Source organism: Mya arenaria, chromosome 8 (assembly GCF_026914265.1).
Source record: "Mya arenaria isolate MELC-2E11 chromosome 8, ASM2691426v1".
Taxonomy (NCBI): domain Eukaryota; kingdom Metazoa; phylum Mollusca; class Bivalvia; order Myida; family Myidae; genus Mya; species Mya arenaria.
The window spans coordinates 11462880-11490737 of record NC_069129.1 but is presented as its reverse complement, the minus strand read 5'-3'; the positions used below and the strand labels follow the sequence as shown (position 1 = coordinate 11490737).

The 27858-nt window shown below is 33.2% G+C and overlaps 1 protein-coding gene and 1 long non-coding RNA gene across 2 annotated transcripts in view; both read right to left on the bottom strand.

Moving 5' to 3' along the window:
• Window positions 1-670: 670 nt before the first annotated feature.
• The window catches only part of LOC128242728 (uncharacterized), a 43184-nt gene continuing 15996 nt past the window's right edge, over window positions 671-27858 (bottom strand). Inside the window, exons 2-4 of the long non-coding RNA XR_008262684.1 lie at window positions 3092-3198; window positions 2853-2890; window positions 671-2445 (exon numbers count right to left, since the gene is read on the bottom strand). This is a non-coding gene — a long non-coding RNA (uncharacterized LOC128242728). The remainder of the gene's footprint in view (window positions 2446-2852; window positions 2891-3091; window positions 3199-27858) is intronic.
• Window positions 6017-8006, bottom strand: LOC128242726 (protein PIF-like). The gene is made up of 2 exons (XM_052959991.1): window positions 7755-8006; window positions 6017-7457 (listed from the first exon to the last, which is right to left on the bottom strand). The coding sequence occupies exon 2, from the start codon at window positions 7440-7442 to the stop codon at window positions 6165-6167; it is 1278 nt and encodes a 425-aa protein (XP_052815951.1). The 5' UTR covers window positions 7443-7457; window positions 7755-8006; the 3' UTR covers window positions 6017-6164.

Sequence of the window (27858 nt, the reverse complement as noted above, 5' to 3'; positions counted from 1 at the left end):
CAACCTGCGGTGCGTTTCAGATAGATTTTACGATCTGCCATTATCGTAAATTTACGATCATAATAACGACCAACTTAACGATCATCATAAAGGCGTTTCAGAAACGTCTTGTAAACTCTCCGGTCGTACGTAAAATATAACGATTAAGTACAGAGTTAAAGCGAGTGAAACAGTCTGAAGTGATAGTGTTATGTCATATTAACCTATTGGGCGCAACTGTTTTTTTATTATCATTAATAATAATAATAATAATAATAATAATAATAATAATAATAATAATAATAATAATAATAATAATAAAATAAATAATAATAATAATAATAATAATAACAATAATAATAATACTTCTAATAATGGAATCAGTTAATGTAACGATACAAACTGATTGACCTGTTGCTGCTTATGCTACAATTATATCTGTAGTATAACGTCATCAGGAATTTAGTGAGTTGGAGGCAGTCGCTAATATATCGTAGAGGGTTCCCCCTGCCCCCCCCCACTGCCCCCTGCCCCCCCCCCCCCTCCCTTGTTGGCCGGCAAATGAATATTCAAATCTTATATTGATACCTTTTCAAACGAAATGCTGCAACCATCGGACGCCGCGTTTCAAGTAAGTATAAGTCTTATACATTGTGATGCTTTTGAATTATTCGAGACGATTTTGTTATAAAAATATGACATCAAAATGGGTGTTTGCTATTACACAATAATGAATATGATTCTGTTTCTGCCGGGAAACCCGACACTCCTTAGAAAAGTTTGTGTCATTATGATGAAAATTGGGCCACAACAAAATACGATTGGTTTCAGGCTGCTAATTTTTAAGTTATTATAACTTAAATTCGTATTTACTAGGTGCATAATTAGAGTACGAATATTATGAATGCTATGTCAATTAAATGCAAACGTGCAGCATGGTGCTGAAGATGATAGTAAAGATGATGCGACGACAACGACGATGATGATATAATATTAAGAATACAAGGACTACGACGACTAGGGTGATGATAATGATAATGATGATGTAATGACGACAATGATAATGCGGTGACGATGGCGATTATATAATGATTATAATAATGATGATACTACCACGACAATGATACTATTTATGATGTGACGATGACGACAAAAATGATGGCGTGATGATGATGCGTAGATGTTGTTGATGATTGATGATGTTGATGGTTGTGGTAGTGGTGTAGGTGGTGGTGATGAAGATGATGATGATGATGATGATGATGATGATGATGATGATGATGATGATGATGGTGATGATAATTATGATGATGATGATGATGATGATGATGATGATGATGATGATGATGATGATGATGATGATTATGATTGATGATGATGTTGTAGATGATTGATGATGATGATGCTGGTGTTGGTGTTGGTGGTGGTGGTGATGATGATGATGATGATGACTGATTCGTATAACCACCAACCGGCCTTAGTTCAGGTTAGGAGTAAAGTTCATACTATTATGCATCAAAACTGTGAGTGACAGGTATTGCATTGGGAAACAGTTCGAAAATACAATTTTTACTGGTTGTATTTTTTGTATGAAGACAATTCATAAATCAATCCTTATTGTGTCATTACTTGTAACAACTGTTAAGCAAACAGTATTTTAGATCCATTTATAATTCTTCATAAAATCAACAGTTGCTGACATGATACACAAAACGACTATAAAATATATAGCTATTTTACAAGATCGTCTAATTTAACAAAATAAGTAGCTTAATAAGTGGTGCGGATTGTCATATAAAGTTGTTATACGTTCAGAGTTTTATGCAAATATTAACTACTATTTCTATTCTGTTACTCTGGAGTATACACTATATACACCAATGTGCGTTTAAAGATGTGCCAGTCAAAGTAAAAATAAACAAGTAATTTGTATTCAGAAACATCGAAACATTCACTTAATTTCTATAAAAATAATAGTTTGAACGTTTAATTGAAATTAAACTCATGGCTATATTACACGGTAGTATATGTTTAATATATTATCATAGGATTCAATAATGTTTTATTTAAATTTCGTTTATAATTTAATATTGTTTAAATGCTTGGAGGAAGATATGTACAAGACGATAATCCAGTTGACACTGTAAAAATATATATTTTTCGAAAATCAAATGCTAATGGCTTTTTCAAAGCAAAATCAAACGTAAAAAGAAAAGAAATATCATTTCAATTTATGACGTTAACACTGCCTATGAAACAGTTCGAAGTCTTATGCTGTGTTGGAATATGCAATGAATTGCAGTGTCTGTGTCCATATATATGTAGCATAACGTCTGGTTGGTCTGGTATCTCCGGTGTTTGTTGGTAAGTACTGTTTTGTCACAGTCTCCCTATTAACAATGGAACGCTTGGAGTGCTGACCATGAGCATATTCTAGATGTCTGAACACTTGGATTACTACGTGGCCTGAAAAAAGACAAAAAGTTATAATATATTGTTTAATACAGCACAACACAATACAACAATATAATTATGAAAATGCCTTTAAATAGTTTACATATAAGTAAATCATAATTAAAATTCTCTTTTTTTAACTGGAACAGTTTGTATATTTTATGAAAACTATTTTTTATTAAAAAACACTTAAAAATAATTACGGTATGTAAGAAAACTTGAATCACACCATTCTGGTATCAATTTACTTCTAGTTTAATGTTCATACCTAATTAAATACCACATATGTAATACCTGCAAACTGTTCATAGTAAGATGGTCAACATGGTATTTATATAAAATTCTTATAATTGTATTATTCATAAAATTGGTGTATGTTGTATTGCATTTTATCACTTCTTACCTACATTTTACATTACCTGGGTTGAAGCATTCCAGATAGTTTTCCCTCACCAGTCTGAAATAATCAAACAAAACAGATATTTTACAAGCAAATCAAAATCTGCACACAGCCTGTGCATTATCTGCAGATACATAATATGCTTTTTACAGCAGTTTAATTACTATAACAGTCCTTATGACAATGTGTTCATTTGTTGATTATACCTATATTATCATTCATAAAACAAGCATTAGATTTTAATTCACTTTTTTATACCATTATTAAACATATGTCAAAGAGGAGCACAGCATATTCCATCAAGACCATGACACTTTTTTGCCAATCTTTCATCTCAGGTTTTTATTGTGCATCAAATGGTATGACTGAAAAAAGTAAAGACGTAACTTTTGTCATTTGAATGCTCACATGTGTACATTTACTGCAAAGATCTACAAAGAACATATTAAAAAATTTTTTTTTTATAAAACCTTACTAAAAACAAGTAGCCTTTACAAGTATAGATGAATTAAAATTATAACATTGTGACCCGATATTGTGCATGGCATTAAACTATCCAATAAATCAACTTATTGGTTGAGACAGTGTTGTTTACAGTACAGTATATTTACAGACTTAGATGTGTAACTATAAGAAAATTAATGAAATGATATATATCGCGACATGTTTAAGTGGTTACATTGTTTAATAATTCACTGACTACGTGCCACAAAGGCCGGTTATATTACATCGACATCTGTTTATTACACAGGCATTTATTATCCGAATTAAAAACCATCCGAAAAATATGGGTATTAAGAAGTAGTTTTACAGGACATGTTAAACAGAAAAGAAAGCAAATCAAATTCTACATCATATACCATGTTTATGATATACACAAAGTCAGCGCATTAACTATCTTAACTATCTTTTACAGTTAAAATCCTTTTTTGACAGATCGGCGGAAATAGATAAAAAAATTACTGTTTTGAGTTTTTTTAGACATTGTTTGAAAATTCCACTCCAGCGAACGTGCTACACGCACAATAAAGCAGGTGCACGTTGCGTCTCTGAAACGGTGCCGATCGGTAATTTTGGTCGTACTACCAAAATCAGCTAACGATCGCCTTAACGATCGTCTCTGAAACACATCCCAGGCCCCAATATCACGAAAATACTCAAGTCAAATCTCAATCTTACTCTCTTTTTATTAAATTACAACATCATATGATTCAAAATAGTAAATGTTTTACCCTTTTTAAAATCGCATTCTCTCATGCATTATGTTGATTATGAAAATTTGGTAAATAGTGTATAGAAAAAAAGTTTTGAGAGCAAAAAATGTACTTGCGTCCATTTTATTATTTTTGAGTTTTACTCAAGTACATTTTGGGCTGTATAAATAAAAAAATGTGTTTTTTTTTTAGAATATTGAGCAATAATGTTAATCAACATAATGCATGTGAGAATGTGCTTTTAAAATAGTAAAACATTAGTAATTTTTAATAATTTCATAGTGTAAGGTGGAAAAATGAGTTGAGATTGTGATTTGACTTAAGTATTTTCGTGATATTGGGGCCAGATCCCTTAACATATACTGTGTTTCTCTAGAGTTTGACGTCCTAGAGAGTTTAAGTTATTAAATTAATAACAGTGGGGTGTTGAGTACTAAGAAAACTGATTTAAACCCCCATGATTACCATAAGCATGCAGCTTTTGAAATAAGAAAACCAGAATATATGAAAAGCAAATTAGTTACATATTTTACTTTCCTTTGAATTTGATCCCTTCGATCGTTGTAGTTTCCATTATTTTTATATGGACATTATAAGTGGTTACGTGAAAATTGAAAAGGAATCAAGGTCAGATTCGAGATTTTATGTTGTATATGATGATTGATTACCACGGTTCACATCGATAAAAGCGACTGCTTAAAATTGTGTAGAAATAAAAAAAACACAATGTTTCTAATCTAAGATTTGTCGTTTAAATGATGGGGATGAAGTATAATTATATACGTGCAGTGGTAATATAACCAGTATATTAACCCGTTTATACACTCAACCAAACTTTGAACGCAAGTTTTTTTTTCATTGGTATAATTCTGTTGATACTATACTTAATGAGACGAACATTGACAAGTTTTTTTGAGAGCCAAACCGGTTATGTTTTAAAAGGAACGTACATGCAGCCATGCGGGACGAATATTCCTCATTTGGTATTTTTTATTGATGTTGTTTCTGGAAACCTTTCACATGCTTTCTTTAAAACTGCACGTTCACAGATTTGCCGTGTTTACAACTTTTTTGTTATTTTTTGTCTTGGAATGAGAATTTTTTTGCATAAATATCTGCAAACCAGTTATAAAGACTACTGAAAAGAGATCACATCGCAGATGTTCATATTTTCGTTCCAAAATTAATCACTTTTTGAACTTAAATATAAAAATCTGCAATCTAGTGTTTTTTACTTGAATTTTCGCATAAATTGGTTCATTCCAAGACAAAAAATAAAACATCTGTAAGAGTGCAGCTTTAAGGAGAATTACATATACTATTTTACAGGTATATCGGAAATTATTAATTTGAATTGTAGTAGTCAAATAATTTTAATTACTATTTGCTATATTGTTTAAACGAAGACCGATCGCAAGGATTATGAACTTAAGATTGCTCGATAAGCGTATTTCTTACATGCTTTTATCCTCCATTAATCATACTATTGTTTATAGATTACCTTAATTGTCATTCAATCGCCATTACGTCGAAAGATGTTAAGAATAGTTTGACATTTCGAGGGGTGAAAGCGAAAAGGTTCTATCTGCTTCTTTATTTAATGTCACTTAGAACCTTTTCGCATTTACCCCTCGATTTATCTCTAACAAGGTGTCAAGCAACGTCTTGCATATTTTTTTTTTCTGAAAGCAATTCATTCGGTTGCTTGAATTTAACACATATTTAAATATCGAGATTCAGTGACCAGCTTAACACCATATGTTTGTTTCTTATAAAGCCATCATGATGCAAACAACTTGAAACTACTTTAAAGAAATTTTCATTTCTAATTATCGCAAACCTTGTTCAGCTAGGCAAAAGGAGTTCTCCTAGTTATGCATCGATGCTCTGAAGCAAGTAATTTAAAAGCCATCAATCTTTTAAAGTACGTTATACGAATAAATATGTACTATTTACAAAAAGTCACATATTGAATTTTGACTTCTTTATTTATATCAAAACAAGAAAGCAATCACAAATTTATATCACTAACACAAATCAAATACATTTTTCTTTTTAAAAACATCCGTTCATAATAAATAAACAAATAAAACGATAAATCTACGACAAAGATCAGTTTAAATTTCAGGGTTACAAAGGTAGATGGCGATTTCGTCAATTTCACCTTCGAAACTCAGGACTCCGTCAGCGTACCCGATATGGAGCGCGCACTGGACATTTCTAAGATGACCGTTCGCTGGGATTTCTGTTGTAGTGTTTCCAAGACTTACGCGTAATTTCTCGTTGTGGAACTTGTACACAAACTCTTTTTCCTGCCCGGCGTTCAATGGCGCTTGGTATACGTTGGTTGCTAGCCGAAAGTTCTCGTACGTACCAACTGCTGCGTGTACATATTCACGGTCCTCCGTTGAAATTAAAGATGGTTCAACCTTACAGCCGTTGTTTGAGAACAACGCTCGCTGCATGCCAGCTGGGATAACATTGTGGTTAGATTTGTATTTCATCTTGATGATGAAGGTACTAGAGATTTCAACGTTGGTAAATCTAGGAATAATAAGACGGCTGCCGTTTCCATTGAACTTAGCGACGCCGTTTTCCACTACAACACCGTCATTTACGACGTGATTATGATGGACAGATACGTCTCTGTGGTCTTTGGAAAACGTGAGAAGCACTTCCGGTTCGCATTTCTTAACACTGTCTTTCACCTCCATATGACCACAGTTACAGGTCTGAGGCAGGAAGACGGTCCCAGCTGGGCAGCTCATTGTGTTAACGATTGCTCCATCATACAGGATCCAGAGAAATCGCTCTGGGTGACCGAACACTGGCCTCCTATCACATTCAAACGCAGGGGCAGCCTCAGTCGTGGTTGTTACAGTGGTTTCACCGGAAGTAGAGTTAAATTCTGTTTCGTTACTTGGAAGAGGGGCTTCTGTTACATATTTGCTGTTATAACAATCATCCGTACACTCGCCGTTTTCATTGGCAATGCATCCTTTTATTATGTCATGCTTTTGACCTGAGGGACAGCACTTCGGAACAGACTTTCCATTCAGACATTCATAATATCCCCTGCAGTTTCCTTCGGCTTTTCTTTGTTTACCATTCATCTCTGAAGCACAAAGATCATTCTCGCAAACTGTTTGTCCGGCACTAGCACAGTTAAGTATACTCTTGCTAAAGAAAGTCCCAAAACCACACGGTCTCACCCTAGCGATAACGTTGTTGTAAATGTCTTTTTCACATTGAATATATTTTGTACAATCGTACGGGTGGCTGTTAAACCCTGCACCGTTGTCTAATTGCCGCTCGCCACAGAGATAGTTAAATTCATTTTGTCCAGTCGTCGTTGATACAGCCAAAACTATTGCCAAAAGCGTGATTAGTATCATCTTTGCTTAGTAATTCTGAAACAAAATGAATGATAAATTAGATTAATAAGCATGAGAAAGAAAATTATTATAACAGAAAACAACATTTATTTAGATACAATCACATACAGCTTATATTCATCAAATCAATTATCAAAGAATGCACAAATAGCAAAACTAAATATTATCAACACTTTGCACACGAATTAAACAAAGCATTTATCTAGCTGCTTTAAATTGAGATAAAACATTGAATGAATGAGGTGAAATTTGCTATAGTTTTTTTTCAATAAATAAAGTGTTGTCTTTATGGGAAAAAAAGAATTGCATTACCTTTCCTGATTTCTTCTGCTATAGGACTGTAATTCCTTAACTAGTTTTGTCGAATGTTGTTCGAGTTCTCAGAACAAGTGTTTATTTATACAAAAATAACGCGGAGGTTTAAAATTTGTTTCAAAACAATGCGTAAATGAACCTCAATCATCATTGATGAGCGTTAACGTATGATAACATTTGAACGTAACTTGAAGATATAACGTCACGCCTGCTTGTTTTCAACCATTGCCGTGCACATTCAGCGAGGAAGATCAGCTACTGTGGCGAGTAATGCAAATGTGATGTATTGAAATAATTTATGTTTACATATTTTGTCATTTATTGCTTTAATTCGCCCACGTCTGTTTCCACCGAAACCGTTAACAATGTTCGCACATAGCACATATTAAGTAAACAGGACAAACACGCCTCATATTTTGTTACACTTCTATATGATTGATAGTGTTTTTCTCTAAATGACAAATATAAAGGTACAGTATACCGCAAACCACACACTTAAATTGTCATAAATTAATAGTACTTTATAAATAAACATGCTTTTGAACGAACATATATTCCAGATACTTGCGTTTTCATTTAATTTTATTACTGCCAGCCAAAATATGATATTGTACCTTGCTTTTTTTAAAAGAAACATAGACGAAAGCTATCAATTAAACGTTTGCACAAAATACTACCATCATAAAATACAATAAAGACCTCCAAGGACATGAGCATAAATATGTTTAAAGACTTAATACAAGTTTTTAAATCTAACAATAACAATATTTGATGTTTTATGATTACAATGTACTTGTAAGGCCGATATTGAGGTCAGTGGATTGTGCCAGCTGGTTTTGTGTTTCATGCATAATACGAAATGGGCATTTCACATCAAAACGAATTTTACATTTAACAATCGTTATTAATGGAAGCAAAACCGCTTTTGTAAACTGCCAACATATTGCTATTCAATCGATATATACGGCACCTAAGATGTCGATCAGTATGGACTGAATTGCCGAGTAATTGAAACAGTCTGTGATCTCATTTGATCAACAACGCGACAGGAAAAAAACTTAACTTGTGTCTTAAATTTTCTAGATTTTGTTCTTCAAAGTATCGTTTTGCAACTAATATAAAACCATTTCTTAAAACCCTAGCCGGTCCAATATATTTTCAATGCCGGTCTTTTAAAATCACAGACCTAGATTCATTAATATGCATTTTTTGCCGAATAGTTTAGAGACGGAATTTCGCAAAAAGTTGATGAAGCCCCATAGACATTGTCATCTTCATTTAGATATTTGCATTCCGAATATAAAATATCAAAAGAGGATTTATTTTATTGAGAATTTGCACTTTTAACTGTGGTGTTCCTTGTGATGTTCACTTATGCAAGTCCTAATCTCATTGTCTAGTCCTTCACAAATTGTATGGGCTTGCACTTTAGTAAAGTTGTCGACAAAGAACACTTATGTATCAAAGCATGAAGCGCATGAAGTCATTTAGTTATGTTGCGTGTACAGTATATAAAAAGTGAAACGTTTTGACGGATAAAATGATATAAAGCGTTTTAGTTGTTTTCACTGTGCGGTCGTATCGCACGAATAGTGATGTAATTATTTTTCACGAGTAATCCTGTTGTCACATTGTGTTGTATTGCTGAGGAAATAAAATGTAAGGCTAAACAATATGTTTGTATTATTTCCGTCATAAAAGGTTTAATAAAAATAAAATGATTGTAGTGTACAAAGGCTGCACAAATAATTTACCGCTATGCACAGTAGAAATGTATTTACAAAGATCTTAAACAAATTAAAAAGACTTAGTACTAAAATCGCATTCGTTCCAATCTGATGAAATAGAATCGAGAAAACATACAATAGAAACAAATGTCACCTGTCAGTAAAATGAAGTAAAACTCATGTCTAGCCACTGTATTCATAATTATACAATTATTAACATGAACTATTTTGGTTACTACTCTCTCCTTCAATTGAAATTACCGGTTTATCATGTTTATATTAGGTATTGCATAGTCAATGTAAAATAGAAACGGTTGATTCTCATCATGGAAATTATGCTTGATCTTGAGTGTGTTTTTATTGATTTAACAAATTTGAACACCTGGGGTCGTGATTACGAACAGTCTCAAGACTGAGTCTGAAAGTTGGACTTAGTCTCAGCACCTGAGTCCAAGTCCAGACTCAGCTGAGCTTGTCGAATATAACATGATTTCAAACAGTCTCTGACTCAGTCTCAACGTTGAGCCTGAGTCCGATTCCGCAATATTTATACTTACATGAGGTAAGCGGCCATTGTTTACTTTTTCAAGTGTTACCGTTCTTGAACTTTGCTCAGAATTTCTAGACGCATATTACCGATGTAGTCAAAATCAGATACCTGTACAATGCAAGCGCCTCAGTGACTGTCGGCTGTGTTTGATGTAAAATGTCGCTAGAAAAACAAAGGACGACCTGGGATGATAAAGAGCGAGTGTGTGCCGTGCGGCTAGTGATTGAACAGTACGACGTGTTATACGGGTGATTCTCCGACGGAATCACATTGAAAGAAAAGTCGGCCGCGTATAATAAGGTGGCCGATGACTTGAATGCGTAAGTTAGATAAGCTGGTTAAACGTTACCTTTAAATGATTAAGCTTTCAGTGGCTATTTACATCTTAAATTTTACGCAATGAGATGGAATTAATATAAATTTAACCTCAAAGTGTATAAATATCAATACAAAGTATGCATTAAAGAACTTCTTTTATGAGCAATAGGATTTTGACAGCATACCTGCTGCTTTAAGGTGGGTTGAAATACCTCATTTGTCTCATTTGAATATGTTTCTCTTCTGGGAAAGTATATTCTTGCAGAAATTCTGACTGCTTGTATTTATGTAGAATCTATGTTGGAAATGGAATTAATTTATTTTTATTATTTTAAGTACTTGTAAAATATTTCCTGTTCATTATAAAATTTTGATAAATCTGAAGGGTGGCCATTTCAATTGCGGATCAAGCAATGTAAAGCGGACACCTGCAGAGGTGAAGAAATTGTTCCAGAATGTGAAAAGTAGAGGTATAATTTAATAATTGTTTGTTACTTATCACTGGTATTTTATACAGATTTTCTTAATTAATAATACATTATTATCTAATCAAAACACTTCATATGTGCAAAGTCTTGGAGTAAAAATCTTTGAATTCGATCATGGTGGAAATTCAATAAAGCTTTACAATCAATTATTTATGTATTTAAACATCAGTATAAAGAATCCATTATTCTTTTAGCCAAGAAAAAGTATAACGAAAACATGGCCACCGGTGGCGGTCCAGTTGGCAAGATTACACTGGCAGAGGAAATTGTCCTTGAATTTCTCAAGGACAAACCCAAACTCAGGGATCCCAGGCGGGATAGAATCTGGAGGTACCCCTTTGAAGAATTGCTGAAAGTATCAGTTAATTGAATTATATGTTCCGCCATGTTTTTTATACTGTTAAAATAATGGTATTGTGCAACTGCTTTAATCATAGATGTTACCTTTTAACGTAATAATTCCCAGAATGGAAGTGAAATGATATAATGGAAACAATGTAAAAAATTATTTAACATGGCACAATCTAGTTTACACTGTATTGCATGATGTTTTGTAGCTATAAGAACCATTAATAGGGAAACAAATCTTATTTTCAGTGATAGAGCCTGTGGAAGATGCTGCCAGTGTTGCAGATTTGGTTGTGCAACAAGCACCAAGTAAGAGTCATATAATCTACTTTTATGAGGCCTTTTATATTAAAGTTCATTTTGTCTTGATAAATGATAGTCAGGATTGTTCTTGAGGGCACATTTCTTAAAATCAATGTTAAAGAATAAGGAGTGCTATACTACTCGCCCCAGCGTCGGCATCAGCGTCTGGTTAAATTTTTAGGGTAAATTTTGGGATTTAGGGATTTTCACTTATAAGTCTAATATCCTTCCTTCAATTGACTTAATATTATTAATAGAAAAGGGTTGGTATTGAATAATTTAAGGGTCTACATATTGTGACCAAACTTGGTATATGGGAACAGTTTATAGAGACATTTCCTGAGATTGTGTTTTGGGTCCCGAGAGTAATGGTCTAGGTCAAGGTCATTGTTGCTAAAAATAGAAATATGGTTAGTACTGAATAACTCAAGTAAGGGTCGACATAGTGTGACCAAACTTGGTATATAGGACAAGTTTATGCAGAGCATTCATGGATTGCCTTTTGGCCCCCTAGGGTAAAGGTCACTGTTTCTAAAAATAGATAACTTTTCAGTAATTGTTGACATACTGTGACTAAACTTGACATGTAGGAAGAGTTTATGGATGACCTCCATCGGATTGTGTTTGGGGTCCTTAGGATCAAGGTCACTGTTACAACAAAAAAGATCGTTATTGTATTCACTGCTAAGTCAAAACGGCGTAGTCGAGCGCGCTGTCTTACGACAGCTCTTGTTAGTTACCTTCTTCTCTCATCTTCATTTCTACCTTTAGAATGATATCAATTGAAGTGATATTTAGTTTTTGTACACAGTACATGTTTTTATAGTATGTAACCATTGCCTCCAGTTGAGATGTAGTATAACATCCTAAAGGGGGGTTAGAATGTTTTCTAAAGTAAGAAAGTGGTCAAAATTGTCAATGTCTACACAAGTGGTACTGCTTGGTACTCTATGTTCTGTCCAATTACTTTTCATAATCTAATATGAGAGTAAGTTTTACACATTTTCATGTACATCACTGTGACTTTGCATGAACATTTCAGTGACAGAGAATAAGCACATCAGCCAACATCAAGAAACAGTGTCAGTTCAGGCCATTGAACATCCAAGTGTGTCTAATGAACACCCAGATGAACCCAGAGTGATGCAGACAAATACAAAGAAACGTTAACCATTTGTATAACTCATTGTTTTGCTATGTTTCTATGAGTACATTTTCAACGGTATATTCATTTTTAACACAAAATCAGGAGCATAGGATATATATCAGTCCAATCATAAATATTAAACACGTACAAGAAAGAATGAATGGCATAATGGGTGCAGATGGAATTTGGTTAAAAAAGAAAACATTAATTTCAGTTGTTAACTGCCGTTTGCATTTGAAAGATATATTTGTTTTCAAAATTGGTGGTCTTAATGCCTTATTTCATTTTCGAATCATCAACAGCAATATATGCATGTTTTTAGGATAAATTTGCTTTCATAATAATTCAGGCTAAGGAATATTTGCATTTATGTTGTGTACATTAGAAATGTATAAACTTAAAAACAAAAATATACAATTTCTTCATAGGTCGTAGGAAGTGCATGGACAGGATTGAGCTGACTGAAGAGCTTCATGACCTTGAAGTTTGCCGAGCAAGAAAGGAGATTGAACTTTTAGATTTAAAAATAGCTCAACAACGTGAACTTTTCCAATTTAAATATCTGTTCTGGAAAATGCCATGCGAAATGCCAACATGGATTTCAACATAACTTTTCCAAGATTAGAAAATGAAAGTTACAATTTTTCATAAGATCTCTTTTTGACTGCAGTATAAAGTATTGTTTAAGCTGCACTCTTACACATTTACCATTTTTACACCTTTCTTATTTTTTGTCTTTGAAAGGACAAAGATTTGCCTATGTTCCTGCAAACCAGTTATATAAGTTTGCTGACAAAAAAAAATAGATCATAGATTTCAATAAATATGTTCGAAATTTAATATTTCATGGCTTAAATGCATAAAACATCAATTCTTGCACTAGAGTTTAAAAATTTGCGATCTATTTTTTGTCATGAATCTAATATAACTAGTTTCCATGGATTTTCACAAAAAATGGCTTGTTCCAAGATAAAAAAAACTTGTTCAATCTGTGACAGTGCAGCTTTAAAGATGCACTCATACTCCCAGATAATATTTACCACACTCCATGAAATTGTTTTAACATTCTAAAAAGGGTGAATAAATGTGTAAAACAATTTATTTTATGAAAGATACTGAATTTAATTTGAAAGAAATGAACATTTAACAAGTTATTTCTTCCTACTAAAGACTGTACTATATCATAGTAAATATTTTAACATTCACCAATCATTTAATATTTTTGCACTTTCTTCCATAAAATACACGATTACAATCGTGTTGTCAGTAATTTGTATTTTCCATCAATACATTATTTATTAAGAAGTTAAGGGTTTATCATTCACAATTGATGTTTGTTATACATGTGTGTGTTTGGATTTTGAATAAGTGTCGCTTTAAACAACTGTGCACCAGATGATCAATTTGCAAGAAAAAAAATTTGTCGAAAACTGTTATAAACTTGTTATTAATGCGTACAACGCATTGAAACTTACTAACTAAAGTACCACATAGTTTACAATTTATTTAAGATTAGCAGTTATTTCGTATTGCCATTAAAAAAGATTACTCTTTCAAAAAAGATGTCTATCTAGTAGAATTCATTCCTTATACATGACCGGTAACCAACACATTCTTTTTTTACATTTTGTTAATTTTGATTAGAAAGCGCAACACATTCTAATAAATAATTGTTCTGAGATTCGTTTAAAAAAAACTTTTTTTGGTGCTAATCTGGTGTACAGTCCCTTTAAACAAAAATCTGTAAAAGTTCATAATATGTATATGTCGATGATGTATTTTGAAATGTTCATAATGGTGTATAATTATGGTGGGTAAGCCTAAGCATCAATCATTGAAATTAGACTTTTGGATGAGTAAGCCCGAATTCATATACTATAGATTGGCATCAATTGTTTTAACAAGCCCTGCTATATTAAATCAGAATTTGAGGAAGCCTGGAAGATATTTTACCATTGCAGGGCTTGCGGGCTTGTGTTAACTTCGACCACTGAAACATTCACCAAAATTTATAAATACCAAGAATAAAATCATTGCCTTTTGTTACACAAGTTGTTTCAATTTGAGCTACTCATTTGTTCAACATATACAACATGTGTTATTGAGATGGAAATTATCCTTTATTACTAAGTACGTAGAAGTATTTTCTCTGATGATGTATCTAAAATCATTTTGATGGAAAGTGTTTTCAATCAAAATGGCAATCTTTTTTTGCGTGTAATAGGAATAAGTGTACATTAAATTGTAATACATTTATTGTTTCAACTTGAATGTCTAGGTTATTTTAGTCATTGGTTTTATATGGGGTATTACTGTTAATATATCATTTCTTACAATAATTTCATAAAGTTTTAATTCGTTCAATATAACTCACAAACAACTGATGAACAATTGTGTAAATTTAACCGAGTGGATTCATGCAACAATTTTAGAAAGAATTACACTCATGAATTATGATGAACAAAATGTGCAAAATAACTGTTTAAAGGCCTCACCAAATTGATAACTTGTTCATCGGATTTTTTCCAAACAATAATGGGGCGAGCGAGCGAAATAATAATAAAAATATTTGTTTTGCATTTAGCAAAAAAGAGGAGCGAGCGAAGAGCGAGCAAATATATAGTGATTTAACTCACTTTTGCTCATATTTTATTCACTTATTAACTAAACAATTATATTGCAAACAGTACAAGGATAACATCCAGTGAAAGAATGATAACACTAAAAGATAATTCTATACAAATATTAGTTTTGAGATCAAACAAATGCTATTTGAGATCAAGCAAATATATTTCTTTAAACTATTTCATAAATGAGAGAACTCAAAACCACAGTTTTCCAGTTTTTAAAACCTTTTTGAAACGTTTGTTTCAAAATACCCTATGAATGGCTACGTTAAAGCCTGGAAACAAGCGCCAATGGTCACAGCCACCTGCCCAAATGGCATTACCAAATCTATTAACTAGGTTTTCCACTTTTCCTTAGGAAAACTTGGTTAAAAATAATTCTCTATAAAAATACATTGTCATATCTCATGCCATTGAAATGACTAGACAAGGTGACTTGAAAAATAACTCAAAATGAATATAGGCATTTGCAGTCAAAAATAAACTACAGCTATCACTCTTGCTTTGACTACACGATTGGCCTTGGTAGCCATTTAAGATCTGGTAGAGAATTTACAAAAAAACCTACACCGTATTGTAAACCATTTCAGCTGAAAATATGTCACAGAAAATTCCAGCCAGCGCCAGTTTGATTTTAGGCTTTCTCAGAATTTAATGCCTATCCTTTTTTCAAATTTGCAGATTTTCCTAATTGTTTTTAGATATCTTGTTCAAATTTAGACAAGTAATAGAAAACATAAACATATATACAAAAGACGCTTTTACTTCTTTTGTACTGCAAATACTGATTGTGTCAATTTTCATTTATAGCAAAAAAATATTTCAAAAAAATACAAGAATATGCAATATTTTTTCATAGACAAAAACCAATCAGCATAAATATTTAACACTTGAATGTTTTCCATATATAGTTTAAATATACACATGAACATCTAAAAAATTTACAAACATTTATTCGCAACACAAAGTGTGATTAATGCCTTTTTCAAATCGCAAAGTCTGACACCATTTTTTTATCATTTTTGACTAATATTTACAAAATATACACAATCCGGCTTGTTTGATGTTTTTGTGTGAATGGTATAACTCATGGGATTCCATGAAGCACATATGAATGTCAGTCAGGTTAATTTTTAGCGTCATCCTACTGACCACGAACATTGACTCATCGGCGACCAAGGCCTTCACCACAAGCACGCCCTTGTTGCCTCATCGGGACAGGAATTTCATGATCCGCTGCGCCGGAGGAATCTGAAATTTTAATAAGCAATATCATACATAAATGTTCATTTAAGGAATGAATTGCGGGCTTGATGTCATTATCGGGGTATGAACGCAATTGGGCTGGTCAAAGTGTGTGGAGTCCGAAGGACTCCACGAGTACTTCGACCAGCCCAATTGCGTTCATATCCCCGATAATGACATCAAGCCCGCAATTCATTACTTATATTAACACCAATAGTTTATTATTCAATCAAGAATTGTTAAAAAAAACTTTATTTCATTTAAAAAAAAAAACTTTCAGTAACCCATTCCTACCCATTTTGTAAATAGAACGACCCGGAAGCATTTTTTTAATGACGTCACAATATCGCGGGAAAAGATCAACCACTTGAAATCACTTTTAAACGTAAAATTCAAACAGTTATGGTTTCAATTCAAACAACTATACATTTAAAATTTAAAAAACTAACACTTTCTAAAATGTTGATTTATATTTTACGGGACCTTCTGACACAATACAAACAATAATAAGATAAATATTTTTCATGTGTATTGTTATGCAATGAATTGCGATCCGAACATATCCGAAGATGTTGCGTTCATCGATTGATGAACGCAATTGCCGAAATGACGTTCATTTAAGGAATGGAAGTTGAGGTGTAAATATTGTAGTATAATGTAGAATGCATTACTGAAACAGTTTGATGATAACACAAGAAAGGTGGTGCTCGTTTCTTGGCCAAATTAGTTTTCTATTACTGTACATGCATTGCTTATGAATTAAATAAACACTATACTCTGATCTGTAGCAAAATAAAAACAAACATGCATAAATCATTAAATGTATAATTATTTTTGTAGGGAACAAATAATACAAAAATGCATCATATTTGCTATATTACCAGCAAAATAATAAAGTAGTTAAAATACACACCTGTAGTTTTTACCTGGACATGTGTAGTTGGTATAGATGAACGATTGGAAACTGTCTTTTCAATGTAACGGTCATCCGAATTCCCGTCAAACATGTCCGAACCAAATTCAAACTTTGGATAATCACTGTCATTCACGATAAAATTCAGCACTTCTTGCCCAGTAAATAAACATTTACTTTTAGCGTTAGCCAAATTAAAACAAACACATTGTCCAAAATTTAATCAAGCTTTAAATGGTGGTAGAATTGTCATTTGTTGACGTAATTTTCAAGAATCAGGAAGTGAAATGTTTTTATGTGTCAATTTAGTCTCGATCATCGGGACGCTTGTATCCGGGTCTATAACCGTCATTGACTCTAATTAGAGCGGCTGCATGATTGAGCCGGTGCTTTGATAAGTGTTACGATCGAAAAACACAGTTATAAGGCTACATTCTACTAAACAAAATAGCGCTCGTTAAAAAAATAACTATTTTTTTAGATGGTGCGGGCGCAAGCGATAAAAAAATAAAAATGTTTTTTTTTTGCTTTTCTGAAGAAATAGGTGCGGGGAAATCCGATGAACAAGTTATTAATTTGGTGTGGCCTTAGAGTGAAAATGAGCAGAGCAAATTTTGCTAAAATCAATATTGTGCTTAACAAACCATTTCATTATCTTAACAAAGATCAGAAATAATGCTGTTATCTTTTACAAATCAATAACAGAACTGTGTTGTGACATAAACAGTATACATTCTTTACTCAATACACACCATGAAACTGAATGTTACTGTTATGAAGTTGAACATGTCACTTTTTGCTTATAAACTATTGCAAAAGAGCATTAAAAATAAAAAAAAAAACAATCTGTAACAATTCAGATAACATAATTGTATAATAATATTGTTTTTCATTTCATTTCGTTATGGATTCTCACTTAATTGTAATATCGGATTGTTAATGTTGCGTTATTATCAGTCTTTCATTTTGGTAATTTTACATAGTTATAATGAATTGTTTGTTAAACTGACATTTATTTATGGGTCAATGAATAAGAAATACAATCGGTGATAGATGTTCAAAGTGATCTCCACAACTTACACTTTTGCCATTAAATGTATAGCACATCTTTTATGTAGTTTCTCCTATTGTTAAACATGGACTTACAGCTACATAAAGTATAAATGTTGATTTTTTTTTCAATTCATCTATAGATAAATATAACCAGTTAATGCCTAAAAGGAACCTGTTTTCTTCAATGCATATCCCTGTTGAGTAGCCCTGCTTATTACATTCAATAATTGGTATTATCAAAGATATTAAAGCTGCACTCTCACAGATTGAACGTTTTGAATACTTTATTATTTTTATCTTGGAATGAGTCAGTTTTTGAAAATATGGAAACAATATATATGCAAAAAGCTACAGAAACACGCTCAGTAGCAAAAAGTTAAAACATAAACCCGATTTAGTGGCAATGGGCAAACGCCAAAGACATATAACACAAATTCACAAACAAGAAACATAGAACAGCACAAAACTCTACAAACAGCACAGTGCATAAATACAATATATATATATATATATATATATATATATATATATATATATATATATATATATATATATATATATATATAATTGGTATGTTTATCAAAAATTGTTAGGTGCCGCCTTGGAACGGTCAGTAAAATGAAAATTTACTAGGGGTTTAAACCAGTTTATGTGCACAAACCTCACTCTTATCCCAACAATTCTTAATAAAGATAAAACGCAAAAGGTAAATCTTATCAACGTATGCATTAACTTGAGGAAACTTATCAATAAAACAAATAATAAAAAAAAAAAGAAAAGGTAAACCCCAAGTACTTCAATGATTAGAGATCCCAACTCTATCTGCAGACGGAGGAAAACAATTCAGAGCACCTAATGCAAATACTTTTCAAAGATACGATGCAGTCATCGTTAGAAACCAAAAACTTAAAAAATAAAAGGTTTAAAACTGTGTGATCATAGAGATTCATAATAAAAAGCATCATTGTACTAAAACTGGGAACAAATAAAGAAAAACATTATTAAAAATAAAAGCGACTTGTATATGCCGTTCTCTCCTTCCAAATGATTTTAAAACGTAAAATATTTAAAGAATATTAAGTCACAGCCAAAACAATCGGAGTCAGTCAACACGTGTCCGCCAAAAACGGTTTTAAAGATAACATGAATTAGCAAATTTTTCATAAAAATCAAAGCACTGAAAGTTTAGTTATGAAAGGATGCTATATTCAACCCAATTTATGTAAGACTGCTGACAAAAATTAGATCGCAGAATCTTATATTTAAGTTTATAGATATTGGATTTTTTCTGCTTATTTCTTAAATGGTTAGTAACGCTTGAATGGAAATATGAAAATCTACACATACAACGATGACAAATGATTGACAGGGTGATTGTTCAAACAGAAAAATTCCTTTGGGTAATATAATCCCTTTGGGTACGCCCATTAACATCAACACCTTGGTTGTCTACTTGTGGCATGTCATCATCCTAGTATGTTTAACGTCCATACACATCTCCATGCCCAAACCCGAAGTTGAGCAACATTGCACATGAGGCAACATAAACAGCCGCTCTGTCTGGTGTTGTTCTTATTCCATATTTCAGTACTGCGAAGCGCCTCTTCAGCATTCCAAATGTTTGTTCAATGAGCACTCTGGTGCGGCACAAAGCTGTGTTGAATCTGAAAATATCCGAAATACTTAAAGGCTGCACAAGATTTATTTTTTATATTATTTCCCAGCCTTGTGATCAATGGTAAATGTCGTGAAAGTTGCCAGAAACATTCACCAGTTCTATGAAGTTAGCAGTCCATAATGCAGGACGTCAGCTGTTCATATTATAGGACGTCAACATTCCATATGATACTTCTGGGCAGGTCCGCCCGACCAAAAAACTTGAAATGGACCACTGATGTCATTTTTTTTTATTACAATGCATTGCTAAATAAACATTATGTGAACAAAAAAGAGACAGGTGTATGAGATCATAATTATATAGGTAAAATATCATATTATATTCACCGATATGATAGAAAACAATTATCAATGAATATTTACACCTCAACTTTCACTCCTTAAAAGAACTGCCTTTCGGCATCTTCGGATATGTACGGATCGTAATTCATTGCATAACAATATACATGAAAGCTATTGATCTTGTTATTGGTTGTATGGTGTCTGCAGGTCCCGTAAAAAATAGATCAACATTTTTAAAAGTGTTAGTTCATTATATTTTAAATATATTGCTACCAGAAGTGTTTCAATTTTACATTTTAAAGTGATTTCAAGTGGTTGATCTTTTCCCGCGATATTGTGACGTCATTTGAAAAATATGCTTCCGGTTATAGTCGGGTCGTTCTATTTACAGAATGGGTAAGAACGAATTACTGAAATGTTTTCTTAAATGAAATAAAGTATTTTTTTAACAATTCTTGAATGAAATAATGAACTATTGGTGTAAATATAAGGAATGAATTGCGGGGTTGATGTCATTATCGGGGATATGAACGCAATTGGGTTGGTCAAAGTACGCGTAGAGTCCTTCGGACTCCACACACATTGACCAACCCAATTGCGTTCATACCCCGATAATGACATCAACCCCGCAATTCATTCCTTAAATATACTTGATTTTGTATCAATACCTTTCCTCCGACAGATATCTAGGATTCGCATAGGGTGTCATGAGGTATTTACGACATGGGTACCCACTGTCCCCAAGCAACAGTCCATCTATTTGTTCTGAGAAGAAGAACATTCATATCACTTATCTGTAATACTTTTAAAAGCCGACTTATTTTATATTCATATTTTGATATTTTCACTTTGTTTCGTTCATAAAAAAAAGTTAAGAAAATTTCATTCAATATTTCATACAGTTCAAGACTGAAGTTGGTAATATCGATTAACACACACTAAGTATCATAAAATTGTGAACCAATCACGGAATCAGCAAATGTTCTAAGCAAACAGGGTTACTGTATGTATGGCAGTACTCATGTTATCACATCATAAACCTGTCGCTTCCTCGAAGTCAAATGCACTTACCAGTCTCCAACTTCTGGCACAAGATCCCCTCCGAGAACATGCGACTGTCATGCACGGATTTGCATCACATACCATCTGAAAGATAACAAGTACAAGTTAGTGACCATATTTTCACCATTATTAGATCCTAGATGAAGAATCCAAATATGATTGTTTTGTTTCTTGACCAACAGTTTTTAATGTTAAAACAAGCTTCAACATAGGAACAAGTTTTGGTTTCAGAAAAAAAGATTTCCAAAATGAATCGAAAACATATAAAATTAAGATTTTCATACCTGTTCATTAAGGGAATGATAGCCCTTTCTATTTACGTAATCCGCCTCATTGTCTGGTGGTGCCTGTATCTTGACATGAGTGCCATCAACTGCTCCGACTACATTTGGGGAACCTTGTATGGAAAAATACAAATTTTATCAAATACTGAATATAAATATGATAGTTATTTCAAATCAAAAACTAATTAATATTAATCTGCACAGTAGCATTAACTTCTCATGATGGTACATTTATCCACCAGACACAATCTTTAAAATCACATTCCAAGTTATGTACCAGTCAATTGTAACCACGGCCCCCCTCCCCTGGTCTGGGGAATAGCTGGGACTTTCGGTCCCGCCAACACGGCTAAAATCTTCGACCTACGGAGACGAACAGATGGTAAATCCCCGCCAAATGTCCCTGCATCCAATGAACCCTAGGTAAGGCCCATTCCCCGCTATATTTAAAGCTAAGACAAAACCACTGCATTCACCCGGCACTGCGGGGCCACCTGAAAGGTAAAACCACGGCCCATTTTCCCCGGCTATCCCCGGACCTCGGGGGCCGTGGTTACAATTGACTGGTGCATTAAAAAAACAATAAAAAAATTCCACAAACGTTACAACACAGAATGTCGACAAAAATAAATGTTTAAGTCCACATGCTTTGTCATCATAAATTTAGTGTCTTTGTTGTGATTGATTCTTTTTAATAAATCCACAAATACGATATTGCTCTTCATAACTTCAAAAAACAGAAATCCAAATCAATAAAATGACATTTCCGTCCTTCCGTGAGTCACCTCAAAATATTTGGCTGTGAAATCAGCAAAAAAGTACATCAAAACAAGAAAAAGCCAAACTTACCGGCGACACTGTAAAACTTTCGTTTTACACTTTCAATTTCCAACCCCGTTGGAAATTTCACATCTTTAACAGTCCTGAAAGGATAACAGATACGGCATGAATTGCCTTGCCGACAGCCGACCTTGACACGCCATGAGCCTGTGCAATAACGATGTGATGCGCTCCAGTTGCGAAAAACTGAAGGCAGCACAATACCGTCATGAGAGGGGGGAGAGGGTTGCCCCCCCCCCCTCGTCGCTGGACCGATCGTGGGCTCCACGATTCCAACCAATATCATGATTGATTCCGGAAAAATCTATATCTTTTCCGGACACTCTCAACATCTAAAATCTCTAAAGAGTTGTTTCTGTCGACAAATACACGCGGTCGGCGAGGCAACCTAAATCTACGGTACCGGTAATATCTGTCGAGTTGTCTGTCCGCAATGACAGTTGAGATTTACTTGACGTGAGTCAGTTACGTAGTAGACTCACGTTTTCAGACTCAGTCTCAATGATTTGAGTCAGAGTCTGAGTCTCTTTGTAAACACCGTTAAAAATAGAGTCTGTAATTAGTGAGTGTGAGTCCAGACTCAGACTTGAGGCCGTTCGTAATCACGGCCCCTGGAGTTCTATTTCACTTGAGCGAACCGAAAAATGAGCAGAACTTAATGTGTCAATATCTCCAAATAACATTGTATGTACATTTTCTAAATTGACATTTCATTAATGTTTCGTAAATGAGACAGAAAGTTTTAAGACCATTTAATAAAAAGACAAGTCTGATTAGAAAGTTGCATCATTCACATAGGTGTTAGGTGCTTAAAATACTTCACATGGATATACAGAGACAACACCAATTATGTAATTTATGACGCAAAATCAATAACATTAAACTGACAAATTGCTTACTAGCAAGAGTCACACAAGATAACACACCGACAATCAAAACTTTGCTATGGTCATACCTGCTCGACACACACCTCATGCACCGACGGTGCTTCTAGCAAATTAAGGATGCCATTTTCCATACATGTTACCCTTAGTTTTTTTTGTTGATACCGAACTTGTTTCAGCTTTGGTTACAAGGGTCTCGGTGATTTTCAAAACCTGTTTCGAAAGTTATGCTTGAGAAAACAATTACATGGTTTTGTGTATAGCTTCAATATAATGATGGTTAATTTCCTGAGAACAATGATACCGCTGATTGTCGTTTGCCTGTATAACGAGATGGTGTATCAACACATGTGTTGGATTACTATCCGCCAATTATTTCCCAAGTGAGCTTGTTTTTCAAAAGGAACGGACATACGTAACTGCCTCAGGATAGCGTTCGATACTATCAAAAACCAAATAACCGGTTTTCGTTAACAAACGATGAAACTGGTTTTCATTTTATTTTAACTGTTACAATAAGTACAAAATTCCTGAAACGAATAAAAACCAAAACTGGCTTACTACCAACAAAAACGACCTTAGTTTTCAGAAAGTCAAACGAAGAAACCGTAAAACCCCCTTCACATAATATTCTCACAGTCAGGCTCGACATTAATGAACTAATTTTTGGAAGATTTTGCGTTTTCGACATCTGTTTACCTTTCACTTCAGCTGACGTAACGTGCTCTGCGGGTGCTGCAAAATTCTACACATACTTTGGGCAAACTTAAAGTGACACTCTTATTCAAAAACAATACATACACATGTATAACTGAAAACATAATATTTGAGAGATAAACCTTTAACTACTTACTAAATAATGCATTTATGAAAAATATTAATTACTGATAGCAAATTTGTAACCTTGTTTTTTATAGCTGAAAACGCAAAATTTTTTTTAAATGATTGGCGAGTGCTAAAAAATTTACTGTGATCAACTATAGTCTCATAAGGTAGAAATACCATGTTTTCTGCACCTTTCTTTCAAATTAAACTCGATATCCGTCGTAATAACCTCTGTTTTAGCCATTTATTCATCCTTTTTGAAATATTAAAACAATATTATTAATTGTAGTAAATCTTATCTGGGAGTAAGATTGCATCTTTAAAATAAATTTGTTTTGGTTCTTCGAATAGTGGCTAACTTTTCGAGTTCACGCCGGTCGAATATTCGAAAATATGAAATCCAACAACACGGCGGGAAATCATTATAGAGTTATGCGTTGCATATGCTCCTTAGCGTCTCCCGTTCTGCGCCGGTGGGCACAATCGCACAATTTTCATTTTCCATGAGATATAAATAAGTGTAAAATTATAAAATCGGGATTGTATGTCTGAACAAAAATCGGAAGTTAAATTTGAATTTCAGAACTTGTTAGACCTTAATGTAAATAATGTAACCATCTTGATGATCACGAAATTTGTTGATCGTTCAGCAGGTTCAAGCTATTCCCTCACGTTGCTTTTTTATCGACAAAAGGCTGCCGTTTTTAAACTTAAAAACTTTTTTTTTGCTATCCTTTGTGCACTAAACTCAATTTTTGTGAATATTGTAGCACCTATGAATTGGTTTTGGTGTCAATGAACAGTCACGTTATTCATGCTCGCGCTTCTGTTATAAAATGTGTGTAAAACAAAACTCCTGCTTATTACGTACGCAATTTAGGCATTACCGTTCATTATTATTTGTACCACTCAAATTTAGTACGAAATGGTCACGAATTCTTGCGTAGACAATATTTTTATTGAAGCAGGCATTACCCTTCATTATTATTTGTACCTCTCAAATTTAGTACGAAATGGTCACGAATTCTTGCGTAGACAATATTTTTATTGAAGCAGGCATTACCCTTCATTATTATTTGTACCTCTCCAATTCAGTACGAAATGGTCACGAAGTCTTGTGTGGACAATATTTTTAATTGAAGCAGGTGTGGGTACTTTAAAATGTATCAAATAATGCGATATTCTAAGAGTATTTAAATTTGAAGCACACCCTGTCTGATGTTATTTTATTTAGAAGATAAGTGTAAGATATGTCTTATACTATTTTGTCATGATAGTTTAGAGAATAGGCACAGGAAAATAAGTACTCTTAAGTACTTTTAATTTGGGTTAAAAGAGGAGAAATACGTAAATGACTACATATTTCATATCATTTGGTGCACTCAATTAATTGAAGAAATAATTGAAGGTTGTTTAACTGAAATCCATTTACAACACTTACTTTATCAACCATTACAACAAAATGGGTGTTATTATAGTATTAAACAAAATTTATGTAACTTCACATCTTTTATACGTTCCGCGTTCTATATTTCTTAATTAAGGAAACACATGCTTTTACGAGCTCAACCTATAAAGAATGTTTTATTTCTGCTGTATTTACAATTAAATCGCAATTTAAACCTAAGTATAAAAAACACGCAACAATTTTACAGTTATATCCGTCTTTTTCGAATACAAGAACATTACGAAAATGTGTTACGATGTTTAGTAACATTCGTAATAATGATAATGCATTAATTTTAAACAAAATGAGGATAATAGTCTTAATGAGAAGTAATAAAACACTGTAGGAAGGTAAGTTCAAGTCAATTACTTAAATAATCAAACATAATAGTACTACTAACACAGTTTAATAACAGGACCCTTTTTGCTTTCTTCTGTAATTGGTTTTATTTTTGTAATGATTCTGTAATGATTTTGATCAGAATATTTATCGTCTTTTGACAGAAACTTATTCACTGCCAATGATTTAGAACACATATGTCAGTTAAAGTTTTATGGAGAATTAGTTAAATGACAGTCCAATCAATTTTATAGTTAAGACAATGCTCTTAACAATACATCATGCGATATCCTTGCGTCAGAAAAGAACAGTTCCTTTCGCATCAGTCGATCATTATGCTTTATTTCGAAACAGATTATGTATTTTATATTTTATTAAATTTTAGGTTGAAATGATTTGGAACAAGCGTTGGTTCTTTTGTCGAAGTTTTTTAAACGAAAGCGTGATAATAATACAAACAAACAAATATAAACAGTTATAAACAACCACAATTATTCAGACGCTTATAGAAACAAGGTTTTTGTTTGGTTTATGTGATACATTAATGAAGGTTGGCTTTTATTTGGTAGGACATCACACATCTAAAAACCGCGTTTTTTTTGTACTTCTCTTGAATGACAAGACAGTATCTGCTTCGACTAGTTTTAAGACATTTTAAGGATGTTTTAGCAAGAACATACAAGATAACGCAATGATAATCAAACAGAGGATTATGTGAAAGATCATTTCGTGAATCGTTAAAATAAAATCTGACAAATCGCATTTACATGGTTATGATTACGAACAATTAGTTTGTGTACTATGCGAAATGAATCTGATTTTTTATGATCGCATCATGCGATCCGGATCCGTTTTTTGTGTCGATATGAACATTCTAAAAGGTATAACTACAAACATGCGTAACAATACAAAACCACACTGCCAGTTTGAAGCTGCACTCTCACAGATTTACCATTTTTACAAGACAACAATATTACATAACGTCACAAGGCAACAAACATTACATAACGTTACAAGACGACAATATTACATAACGTCACAAAGCAACAAACATTACATAATCTTACAAGACGACAATATTACATAACGTCACAAGGCAACAAACATTACACAACGTTACAAGACGACAATATTACATAACATCACAAGACGACAAACATAACATTACGTCATTTGACAACAAACATTACATAACGTCACAAGACGACAAACATTACATAACGTCATTAGACAACAAACATTACATAACGTCAAAAGGCAACAAACATTACATAACGTCACAAGACGACAATCATAACATAACATCACAAGGCAACAAACATTACATACGTTACAAGGCAACAAACATAACATAACGTCAAACGACAACCAACATTACATAACCTCACAAGACCACAGACATTGCTTAACGTCACAAAGCAACAAACATTACACAACGTCACAAGGCAACAAACATTACATAACGTCATTAGACAACAAACATTACATAACGTCAAAAGGCAACAGACATTACATAAGTTCACAAGGCAACAACATTACATAACGTCACAAGGCAATAAACTTTACATAACGTCACAAGGCAACAAACATTACATTAATTCACAAGGCAACAAACATTACATAACGTCAAAAGGCAACAAACATTACATAATGTCACAAGGCAACAAACATTACATAACGTCACAAGGCAATAAACAATACATAACGTCACAAGACAACAAACATTACATAACTTCACACGG